The sequence below is a fragment of the Alligator sinensis genome, unplaced genomic scaffold (assembly GCF_000455745.1).
Source record: "Alligator sinensis unplaced genomic scaffold, ASM45574v1 scaffold1_1, whole genome shotgun sequence".
NCBI lineage: Eukaryota > Metazoa > Chordata > Crocodylia > Alligatoridae > Alligator > Alligator sinensis.
This window is the reverse complement of record NW_005842556.1, coordinates 377,607-390,245: the sequence shown is the minus strand read 5'-3', so window position 1 is coordinate 390,245 and position 12,639 is coordinate 377,607. Positions and strand designations below refer to the sequence as shown.

Genomic DNA, 12,639 nt, shown 5'->3' with positions numbered 1-12,639 from the left:
GATCACTCTTTTCAGGGCATTTTTCACCTGTTTGTTCCTCAGGCTGTATATCACAGGGTTCAGCATGGGGGTTACTACTGTGTAAAACATTGAGGCTACTTTATCTTGATCCTGTGAGTATTTTGAATTCAGTCGGAAGTAGGTAAACATACCAGTCCCATAGAAGATGGTGACAACCATCAAGTGGGAGAGACAGGTGGAAAAGGCTTTGCACCTGCCTGCAGTGGAGTGGAGTTTCAGGATAGTGAAGAGGATATACGTGTAAGAGCTCAAGATTATCAGGATGGATCCTGATATATTAAACCCAACGCTCATGACCATTAAAATTTTACTCGTGTGAGTTTCAGAGCATGAAAGCTTGAGTAATGAGGGCAACTCACAGAAGAAATGATCAATGACATGGGATTGGCAGAAATTTAGCCTGTGTGTTAATGTGGTGTGTATCACTGAATTAAAGAAGCCTGCAGCATACATCACAGCTGTCATCTTGAGACAGCGCTTTTGGGACATCACAACTGTGTAAAGCAGTGGATTACAGATGGCCACATAGCGGTCATATGCCATCATTGCCAAGAGGAAACATTCAGAGGTAGTTAAAACAATAAAGAGATACAATTGCACAATACACCCAATGTAGGGAATGGCTGTCCTACTCAAAAGGAAATTCAACAGTGCTTTGGGAATAATATTGGAGGAATGACAGAAATCTATAAAAGACAGATTGCTGAGGAAGAAGTACATGGGGGTGTGAAGTTGGGAGTCAATCCTGACTAATATGATCATCCCAAGATTCCCCACAAGGGTTATAACATAGATCACTAGGAACAACATAAAAATAGCAACTTGCAGCCCTGGATGATTAGAGAATCCTAGGAGGATAAACTCAGACACCACGGTTAGGTTTTCTCCAGCCATTTTTTTTCTGGATGCTGTTATGAATATGTGTAGATGTGAACAAGGGCATTGAATTTAATTCTGAAGAATTTTTTTGTTGACCCAAAAGAGATTTTCATGGACATTCAGATGTAGTGGAATAATGTTGTTATACTGTCAATACATCATCCACATAATGAATGATACTCAATAAAAAAGGGAAACAATGCAGTTGTATAGAAAAGTGTGAAGGTCATTTGAATGGCAGGTTTTGAGTCTTCATGTCCAACCTATAAAAAATAAATATATCAATATTATAATGACATCACAATTAAAGGATAATAGTACTACCTAGATATTATGTTATGTTTGTGATCCAGCAGTGCTATGAAAATATTGAACAGAGATCTTTGGGGGGAGGGGAGCGCCAAAATATTTTTTTTTTAAGATTTCTGAAATCATCCACAGGAATAAAGAAGTAAAAATCTGAAAATCGGTTTTATTCAGTTTTCAAAATATACTAGATTTTTCTAATAGCAGAATTTGTGTTTGTTTTCAGAATTTTGAATTCTTTTTGTTATTGATTTTAAAGGAAATGGCCCCAAGTCAGTTTCTATTCCATCGCCTATACATCTAAAGGAATTTACACAGCTAAGTGAAATTATATTCCACCCTATTTGAGTCCCTGCCAAATAGTTAATACAAAACATGGATATGTCCCCCTCCTCCTCATTCTTTTTTGTGACCCAGTCTTAGGGAAGGTGATGGTTTGTTACAAAAATTGATCCATTGATATATTTTCAGGTTCTTGAACAGGGTAGACTAGAACTGCCCTTAGGTGCCTAAGCTATTTAGATGCCTAATATTGATCTTCATATATATTCTGAGAAGCAAGAAAGGTTTGAAGAGCCACTCTCACCAAAGCTAGATATTCACAAACATAAATGTAGATACATTTTAATAGCAAAGTTAATAATGAAATACAGATTTAGATATAAATGACCAAACTGCACAAGTGAGGCATATGAAGCAAATGATTATACTCTGTAAGATGGGCATTCAGCTAAAGAAATAACAATCTTGTTAACATTTGAGAAAATGTAAAATTATTTTTTCTAAGTCCTAAGTCTTTAAAAGCCTCTAACAGGTGACCAGCCTGCTAAGGAAAAAAGACTCCTCACCTACATTTCAAATTAAGTTTTATCTTAGTTCACTTCCAGAGGGGCTATTCAGTAACAACAGGCTAGAAACAGAAATTACACATAAACCAGTATAAGTGATCAGAAACCAGTTCAAATCTGTAACATAAGTGAATCAAAAGTAAATGTCTGTTTACTCACTAATCAGTTCAATCTATGCATCGTAGACTAACCTGTGGAATTTAAATTGATTCTGCCTTGGACTTTTTGACTGCCTGTACTTAGCCTCATAGTTCAAGTCTGAAGAGCAACATTTCCAAGGTTTACTTGGTGTTTATACTTTTTGCATGCTATATATAAACAGGTGCTACTTTAATTAATAAGAATATGATTATTTTTATTCCATATCTAGGCTATACATTGTCTAAAAATTAGCTGTGTCCAAGCATCAACCCATTACACGCACCCTAGGTGACCTTTAGCCTCCACCCCCAATCTTTTTTGAACTTTCTAAAAATGGTTCACACATTGCAGTGTCCTCTGGTGTGATCATTTATTTTGTGTCTTCTTCTTTTATCCATACTTTGATCAAGCGAGCACAAGCAAATCCTATACCATATAACCATTAAGCAGCTAAGGGCCTGCTGTAGTCTGCACTAATAGATTAAATGGAATCTGGACCACAATAATTAATCCTTGACAGTATGTACTGGGGGAGATTATGCCTTCCATGTGCCTGCTATTTTTAGTTAAAACTGGAAGGTTTTCTATTCTGTAGCTCAACCACAGGACTTCAGACCAGATTATTCCGGTTGTCCCTTCTGAGCTTTGAATCTATGTATCTGCCAACTGAATAATCAAATTGATATTGTTAAAAACAATCTAGAATAAAAGAAGAAAAAAAAAGATAAGGCCCAGGATTCTCCTGCCCTGCCTGCCCCCCCACTCTTAAAAAATATGATGAACAACGTTGTCAAGCACAATAGCTGAACAAGGATAGTGGGAGGAACCCTAAACAAGTCAACTTTTAGATCTGGTATATTTTTGTCTTTACTTTTTTGTAATGAAGATCACAATGTTTTCTATCTAAAATGATCTTGAAAAATGTTGGATTACTTTTGGATTTTTTTACTTCCTAAATAAAGCAAAAAGATGACCCTGGGGGTCTTCAAGAGGAGGTTAGATGAGTATCTAGCTGGGGTCATCTCGACCCAGCTCTCTTTCCTGCTTATGCAGGGGGTCGGACTAGATGATCTATTGAGGTCCCTTCCGGCCCTAACATCTATGAATCTATGAGTTTTCATTTTATCACTTTTCTCCCTGCAACTTATCTTCCAATCCTCACACCAGATGGAGTCATTGTGTTTCCTTAGGGTGATCACCATATTTTCTGATTTCAGAATATGACATAGTACTCACTGCCCCAAAATCCTGTTCCCTGGCGTGTTCAGTTGTCTTTAAGCTTCTTTTTCATCCGAGTAGTCACAGATGGGTGTGAGGTAGTTACAGAATGCCAGAGAGTGGAAGATGGGGAGACAGTCCTGTTTTCAGTGAAATATTCCTTTTTAAAACACCTGTTCCAGGGATCCCATTGAAAACAGCAAGAGCATTCATTTGAACAAACTGATGTGATGGCCGGAACAGATGTTTAAAATAGGAGTGTCCTAGTGAACATGGGATGCATGGTTACCTTATGTTTACTTCATTTATGCTGTTTCTTGTTTCTGCTTCTATCTCTAATCAGCTCCAAAAAGGGAGACCAATAAGAGCGTGGGAAAAAAAAAATCTTTTTGAGGGCCAATAATTGCTATCTTCTCTTTTTCAGTAAATACTTAGAATCCCTCTCCCTTTTTCCTCTTTCTCTCTCTTACCCTGTATGCACCTGTGTGTGTGCATACTTGTGTGTGCGTATGTAAAAGATAAAGTAGTAAATAATAAAGAAAACAATGGCCTTTAAACATGAGGAAATGGGTGAAATTGTGGCCCCATCAAAGTTTATGAAAAAAACAGGTGTTTAACAGGGTATCAAGTTGAATAAGTACTAAATGTAAAATTAAATTTAAATTTAGAACACTATAAATCTGTGAATTTTTTTTTTTTTTTTTGATTCACTGCTGTAGTGTTCCCACATGATTCTGCTGGATAACTCTGGAATTTTTATCTCTTCCTCAGCGTTTATTTTTATTATGTGGAATTGAAATACAACTCTTTCATTCAGCATTACAGTTAGAGCAAATTAGGTGACTTACACTGCTATAGGAACATGCAGATATAAGAGTTAAATCAGAACACTTGATGAACACTCCCAAGCAGCAGCTCTTTCTCCCCTTTTAAATAGTTAGAAGCTATGCTTGTCCCTACTGAGAGCTACAGAAACCATTTCCTCTTTGAGATGCTAATGCATTTCTTACCAGTTGCATCCCAGAAAAAAACAGTTGGTAGAAGTGATGCATTGAGCAGCCTCATGAGTTCCCTACTTTGTTTCATAGTAATAAAAATGAGATGAATTGAGTATGACTGCTCCATCATTCTGGATGCTAGGTTTTATCTCATACTCAGCTTTACCTCATCTATTTGTGAAAGAGAGAGAACTATTTCTAGTCTGATGATACCGGGATATTCCCATTCAGTTTTCAGATGGGAACATTTACTGCATCAGTGGTTGACTGACCACTGGGAGCTGAACCCTGAAGGATATTGACTTTCAAAGCAAAGATATTCCAGAGAGGTAGCAATTAACATTGATCTTGTTTATCAGATGAGCCCAAACCACAGAAGAACTTAACAGAGTCTGATTCCCATTGTTCTCTGGACAATCTTTTACCTGGGAAAGACTCAAGTGTCTTTCTTGTAAGTAAATTGTTTGAATGTTTCACTGAAGTTAATCAGACATCTAGTAGAAGCAGACAGGCACATCAACTGATATTGGCTTAATCTTCCCTTGGCCAGCCGGTTGAGCAATTCACTATCCTTTCCAATAGTCCCTGGCTTCTGGCTATTTGGTGGCTTACATGACATATCTCCCTTCTTCTGCAAGTAGTTTGTGTTCTGCTTTTGAAAATCGTCATTACAATTGATAATTATTGGTCCTTGAATGGAAGTGTCGGAAGAGATGAAGGTCTGGCAGGGCCTAAGATCTGAACCCCCTTCTTGCCTGTTATAACTTCTCCTAAAGATCAGGGATGGGGCCCGATAGTTGGAAGAGAAGCATAAGAATTTGAGATCTGCCCATTTGTGTTGTGCTTGAGTTTTCAATAAAGATACTATTGGTTACCCTCAGCATTGCTTTTGTTACCATAGTTCCCACTGGATTCCACGCTGAGATTTAGGGTACCATTCTATTCCTCCTCGGTCAGCCACATGTCTAGCTTTGGTCATCTACATGACATTTTTAGCCTGTTCATGTACCTAATTGTCTTTGTAAACCTTGGACATGTACAGCAGTGGCAAATAAGAAAGAAGAGATTCTTCCTTTGCCCGTAATAGCTGAGTGGCTAGGGCACTCACATGGGAAGTCAGAAGACCAGCATTCTAGGTGCTCCTCTTACAATGCAAGGTTGATTCTGGGTCTTTCTGACTTTGAAGCACAATGTTCTAACCACCATGCCACAGGTCATAAATTACTGAGGCCTGCCTCTGGTGCTCATTTTTAAGCTAAATTTAGTGCTGACTAATCACTGGAAAGATTGACTGAAGGGCAATGCAGCAGGGAAGCTTCTGTCTTACAAGGCTCTAGGACAAAATCCAGGGCCTCCTCCTCCCATTTAGACCAGCAACCACTTCACCAAGTCACATACCTTCTGACTTTCTCTCTTCCTCTTGGCCCAATATGTCCCATATACATTCCCTTTGTGCCTGCCCATGGGACCAGCTTTAAAAGCAATGCCAGAGAAGGACCTGGACATTGCCTGACTTGGGTGGCCCAGGTCAGTCTTGGCCCTGGTGGCCCCGCTGCATAGCACAGCCACCATGACAGGCTCACTGCACCATGCCAGGCCCCCTGCCACTGTACTACTGCCACTCAGATTCTGTGCTGCTACCCATATTCTGAAAGGGATACGGACAATGTGTTCCTGGATGCCACTGCCAGAGCTGTCCATGCACTCCTGGATCTCCACCCCATTGCCTCTGGACCCACTCAGCCAACCAGCATCATCCAGAGCACCTGGGGCAACAAGCAGTGGTTTGAGTCATTCTGGATAACGTGGGCCACCTTCCAGGAGCTCCTCAAGCAGCTCTGCCTGCACCTGGAGCAGCAGGAAATCACCATGCAGTAGTCCCCCACTGTGGAGATGTGGATGGCCATTGCCCTGCTCAAGGTGGCCATGCTGCCAGCCTCCACTACCTCAGCCACCTCTTTGGCATGAGCAAGGCAACTGCCAGGGAGGCCACTAGATGTGTACAGCGACTACCAGGATGTGCTGAGCCTCCTGGCAGTGGTAGTGCAGTTCCACACCATGGGCTTCCCACAGTGAATTGGGGCCCTGGACAGAATAAACATCCCAGTCACCTGCCCACCTCATGGTGACTACCCGTACTATAGTCAATGGGGCTTGCACTCCATTGTGCTCCAGGGTGTCATTGACCACTGTAACACCTTCATGAACGTGAGCAACATCTAAACGGGCAGTGCCCATGACATCGATGTCTTCCACAATTTTGCCCTGCTAGCCCTGGTGGAGAATGGGTGCTTTGCACCAGGGGTCCTGAACTTTCAGCTGGGTGTGGTGCTGGTACTGCACCTCCTCATCAGGGATCCCACCTACCAGCTCCTCCCCTGGCTCACGCAGCCCTATACTAGCCAGGTGGACCCCCACTAGGCACACTTCAACCAGTGCCTCAGGTGAAACTGTGCCCTTGTGGAGTGTGCCTTTGGCCGACTGGAGAGAAACTGGTGCTCCCTCACTGCTCACCTTGAGGTCACTGAGGCCAACATCCCCTGGGTCATTGTCACAACTCACATGCTGAATAACATCTGTGAGGCCCAGGAGGACCTGTTTCACAAGGCCTGAGTAGAGGAGGTGCAGTGGGCAGAGACTGCCTGGCACTGGGAACAGCAGTTGCAGTGGCAGTGACAGCAGTGGGCCCTACCTTCTGAGTCCCTGGGTGAGCTGCTCACCTGCCAGTGGAGGCCAGGGTACCAGGCGAGATGCACTAGCTGACCACCTCCTACAGTTCACACTATAACCCACCTGGGCAGCCACCCACAGACCTGTGCTGAACACACACTCCCAGCACCACAGTCACTGTGGACAGTTCTCTAAAAACACTTTATTCCCCTCCCCAGACACAGGACCCTCTACCCGCTTTCTTCCCAACGACAAGGCTGTCTCTTACTTGTATTCCTTCACACCATGACAATTTTTCATTTCGGCTGCCCAGTGGAAAGCCACCATGAATAAGTCAAGATTCCTATTTTCAAGGCAACAGCATGAACCACTGAAATGTGGCGAACAATTTCACAAAAAAACACAAAACAAACAGAAGCCAAAAACAGTGGATATTACAGGATTGTTACATTCTTCAGTCTTGGCCCTACTGGAGAAACAAGATCCCTCGCCCCTCCCCCCTTTTTTAAGGTCTCTAGAGAATCTTAGCTGTGTGTCAGTTTCCCTAATGGATTAGATCCCAAGAGTCAGTCAGGCATGAGGTTACATCTCCCACCTGAGCTCTGGAATGGAAATTCCCTGCAAACTCTAACATAAATCGGGCCCCTGATTTCATAAAAAAAAGTTATGGAAAGGTGGAAGATGGAAGAAAACCTAGCGCTCACCCAGTCTCAACCACCATACTTTCTTCCCACCCCTCATACTTTTTCTGAGTGGGGCACAAACTGGGATCCAAGAGGATGCTGTAGTTACTGCTTTTGCCAAAAGATCTTTGAACAAACTGGTAATAAATACATTATGCATTTTAGCCAGCTATTGCTCTTTGTAGCACTTAGTGTGCTGCAGGCAAGAGGTACATCTAAATGTTTGTCCTGCAAATATTAGTTTTTCAAAGTCTGTATAACAATACATTCAGCCCAGAGCTCCAGGGTTAGGAGCCTCTCTTGACCCAGAGCTGGGTCAGCTCAATGGTAGCCCCAGTCTCAGGCCCTTAAAAGCCTGTACACTTGCTCATCCAGTCTACCTGCACTCCAGTGCCACTTCCAAGTACCACAGTGCCACGGAGCTGCCAGGACCATTCTGTTTAGCCCCTCAGGGTGTGGCAGGCACCTGCCAGGCCTGCTAGTACCCAGACCTAGCTGCAACCAGCTCCTGGCCACAAGGGCCATCTCCATCTCGCCACAGGTGACCCTGCAATAGCCTGCCTGGTCCCTACACGTACTGCCTGAAACTGCTTTGGTGCACGGCTGCCAGTTCCATAAGATATCTCTGTGCTGGGCACTTCAGGGAGCTGCCCAGGCCTGCCAGCAGTCAGACAGCTGTGTGGAGGCCCACAGAGCTATCAATGAATCCATGCCGGTGTTTCCACCAAAACCACATGCCACCTCTCAGGGCCCCAGCTGGTCACCTCATGGTGCTGTGAGGCAAGGCTGAGGTGCTAAGGCAGTTCATGCAGGGAAGCTGCTCTAATGCACATATTTATGAGGGCCTGTCAGGCCATATGTGGGAAGCCAGGCATGACTGGTCAGTATGCACAGTGGGTCACTGTGACCAACTACAACCACAAGGAAAAATGTCTTTACAGTTGAGTGCTGAGGGTTTGGAACAAGCTTCCTCCAGAGGTGCTACAGTCAACCACCATGGTGATTTTCAAGAGACATTTTCACACCTACTTTCCTGGGGACATCTGACCCCAGCAGTCTTTCCTGCCCAGGTGCAGGGGGGCTAGACCTGATGATCTGTAATGTCCCTTCAAGCCCCTAACAACTATGAAACTATGAAACCATCAGCTGGGGACTACCCACAATTGCATGCTTTTTTATATGGCAACTAGACACTTTCCTCATGCCTCGGGACCTAGGCTGCAGCTATGCTGTGTACTGCAGTAAAGGTGGCCTTCCTGAGACCCCGCTTCCTGTCATGAAATGTAACTAGGGGAGGGCCCCTAGTTTTGCTAGTCTGTCTCTCTGACCTCCCTACCCCCAGTATCATCCAGCAGATCTGGGAGCCCAGGTCAGTGCCTGTCCTGTCAGCTGCATGGCCTCAGCCCTGGCCATGAGTTCAGGCCAGGCATGTTGATGCAAGCCACCTTCAACACCATCTCCTCCCTAGTGGGGGGCCCTGCTTGGGCAGCCACACAACATAGCCCTCAGACTAAGGACACTGCTGGGAGTAACACACCATCACCACCAGTGGGGACCATTTCAAGTTGCTGAGCATGTCAGCCCTCCCCACGCAGTAAACTCTGAACTCAGGGAAGGGCCCTCCCCACCCCTTCCCCAGGCCCTGTCATAGTTTCATAGTTTCATAGTTTCAGGGTCGGAAGGGACCTAATAGATCTTCTAGCCCGACCCCCCGCCAGGGCGGGAGAACAACCCAAAAAACACAAACAAAACCACTCACCCTAAAAACAAAAACGGGACTCAAATGAGTCCAGCCAGGTAAGTATCCAGCCTCTTCTTAAAGATCCCCAGGGTAGGGGCCAGCACCACCTCCCTTGGAAGTTGGTTCCAGCTCCTAGCCGCCCTGACTGTGAAGTAGTTTTTTCGGATGTCCAATCTGTACCTCCTCTCCATCAACTTGTGCCCATTATTCCTTGTTATGCCAGCAGGGGCTAGGGGAAACAGCGTCTCCCCCAAACCCTTCTGGTTCCCCCTAGTGAGTTTATAGACGGTCACCAGGTCCCCCCTCAGCCTTCTCTTGTGGAGGCTGAATAGGTTCAAGTCCCGCAGTCTCTCACTGTAGGGTCTGCCCTGTTGTCCCCGGATCATGCGGGTGGCCCTCCTCTGGACCCTCTCCATGTTGTCCACATCCCTCCTGAAATGGGGCGCACAGAACTGGACACAATACTCCAGCTGCGGCCTGACCAGCGTCGCATAGAGGGGGAGGATCACCTCCCTGGCTCTACTCGAGATGCACCTGTGGATGCACGACAAGGTCCGGTTAGCCCTGCCAACCATGACCTCGCATTGTCGGCCCATGTTCATCTTGGAGTCAATAATGACACCAAGATCCCTTTCCGCCTCCGTGCTCTCAAGTAGGGAGCTCCCCATCGTATAAGTGTGCTGCTGGTTCCTACTACCCAAGTGCAGCACCCTGCACTTGTCCGTATTGAAACGCATCCTGTTCCTGTCTGCCCACCCCTGTAACCTATCCAGATCCTTCTGCAATCTCTCTCTCCCTGCTAGCGTGCTCACCTCCCCCCAAATTTTGGTGTCATCAGCGAATTTAAACAGGTTGCTCTCCACCCCAACATCAAGATCGCTGATGAAGAAATTGAACAGCGCAGGGCCCAGGACCGAGCCCTGAGGGACTCCACTACCCACCTCCCCCCAAGTCGAATATGATCCATCCACCACCACCCTCTGAGTGCGACCCTTCAGCCAATCTGCAATCCATCTGACCGTGTAGGCCTCTATGCCACAGTCGCCTAGTTTATTAATTAGGATGGGGTGAGAGACGGTGTCAAAGGCCTTGCTGAAGTCCAGAAAGACTACATCCACCGCGACACCTGCATCCATGGCCTTTGTGACCTGATCATAAAAGGCAATCAGGTTGGTCTGACATGATCTCCCCCTAATAAATCCATGCTGTCCTGGCCACCTCTCCATGCCTGGTCTTCCTGTACTCCCCTGACCCCCTAGTTCCCCTCCCACCCAGCATGCAGGGAGGTGGTAGCTAGTGCAAAATGTTATTGAGCAGTCCGTGCCCCCACAGTTAGGTAGGCATGCACCTCTAACATGCTGAGGGATGCATTGACATTGCAGTGATGTCCTCCTCAGCTCTGGGGGGAAAAGCCATATAGTGCAGGGACACGTAGCCCCCAGGGAGCAGCAGGGGTTGCTGGGCAATGTGAGCTTGCCCACTGCACCATTGAAGCAGAGAATCCTGTGACAGGTTCAGAGGTGCACCATGGCCATCTGCACCGCCATCATCATCAGGGTGTAGTGGGTCAGGCACCTCTCAGTCTGTGCAAACAGTTCTTTGCACTGTACATGGGACACTCACAGCAGGGGCATACTCAGGACACAGTGCCACTGTGTGAGGGGAAGACTGGCCCTGGCGTGCCTCCCCAGAGAAGCCCCATCTGGGGTGGGTGGGGCTCTGGGAGCTCCATGTCACAGTCATTTGGGAGCCCCAATGCTCCCCCAAGGTCAGGTGCTGTGGGCTTTGTGGCAGCACAGGAGACAGGCTGGCCTTCAGAAGAGGAAGTGGGAGGAATGGATCTATAGCATGGGTGGACAATTATTTCAGGCAGAGGGCTACTTACTGAGTTTTGGCAAGACATCAAGGGCCACATGACAGGCAGCCAGAGGCAGATATATATTAATTTTCTAATTTTTTAGGGGCCCCACAGGCCAGATAGAATGGTCTGGTGGGCCACATCCAGCCCACAGGCCACATTTTGCCCATCCCTGATATAGAGCCACAGCAGCATGTGTTGCCAAGAGTCTAGCCTGTCCCAGCCTGGGACCAGGCCAGGGGAGACAGATTGCCTGTAACCAGCATCCAGCAGGCTGTTGGGCCCTCAAGAGTGAGCATGGATTTGGGGCTCGACTGGCAGCTGCCTGGGTCCAGGCCTGCCCAACCAACTTACTGTGATCCCTGGGCATTCATGAATGCATAACTCCCAATCTGAGGACAGGCAGCCCACAGCACTCTGGTACAGAGCATCTTAGCTCAGAAATGTTGCAAACTCTCATGAACAGCTTCTTCCTCATGACTTGGCAGGTTCTGCAGCTGTGCACGGGAGAGAGGCTGCAGTTGCAGCCAGAATGGCAGCTGAGGGTCACCGCTGCCCTCAGCCAGGGCCCTCATGCCAGCTCTTCTGGAAGAGGACCCAAGACTGAACCCTCTTGCTGAACCAGCTGGTGATGGCATCACAGAAGTGGCTGGCAGATGTGCAGGCCTGGTGGGCAGAAGATGTCACCCATCAGGATGCATGGTGGGTGGAGGACCTGGTCTGCAAGGAGGCATGGTACTGAGTGGACTGAGTGTTCAGGGTGTGGCTCCTGGCCCTGGAGGAGCAGCACATGGAGGCCATGAAGTAGAAAGCTATACTTGTGGCAACAGTGGTGGTGGTGACAGAGGAAGACCATTGGGTTCTAGATACCATCCTGCCCTCATGGTCATCTTCATAGTGCCTGTTGCCCTGCCCCCAATCACAGCCCCACCTGCCCCCTGGCAGCCACCCACCACCTAGCGGTAGGTCTCTCATGGGCCTGGGTGGAGATCCAATGTCTCCTCCAGCAGCCAGAAGCCCCTGCCCTGGCCTCCATGCTGGGCCCCCTGACACCCAACCCCCCTCCCCAGCCAAGCCACTCACCCCAGCTCCACGTGGTCACAGAGAATGGCCTGACTGCAGTGGAGCCAGGACTGCACATAGGCCCAGCTGACCCTGGCCACTGGCTGCAGGAGGGGAAAATGGAAGTACTGGGAGACCATCAGCTACCATTGACCCTGAGTGAACCCCCTGTCTCTGGGCTCATTGTGGCATGCATATCCACAGGGAACAGCCA

At 46.9% G+C, this 12,639-nt stretch overlaps 1 protein-coding gene across 1 annotated transcript in view; it reads right to left on the bottom strand.

Moving 5' to 3' along the window:
* The window catches only part of LOC102374257 (olfactory receptor 5F1-like), a gene marked incomplete at its 3' end in the record, with an annotated part of 5,260 nt that extends 4,345 nt beyond the window's left edge, over positions 1-915 (bottom strand). The window contains exon 1 of the mRNA XM_014523983.2: positions 7-915. Within this exon, the coding sequence (XP_014379469.1) occupies positions 7-915 (909 nt within the window). The remainder of the gene's footprint in view (positions 1-6) is intronic.
* Between the last annotated feature and the right edge of the window lie 11,724 nt (positions 916-12,639).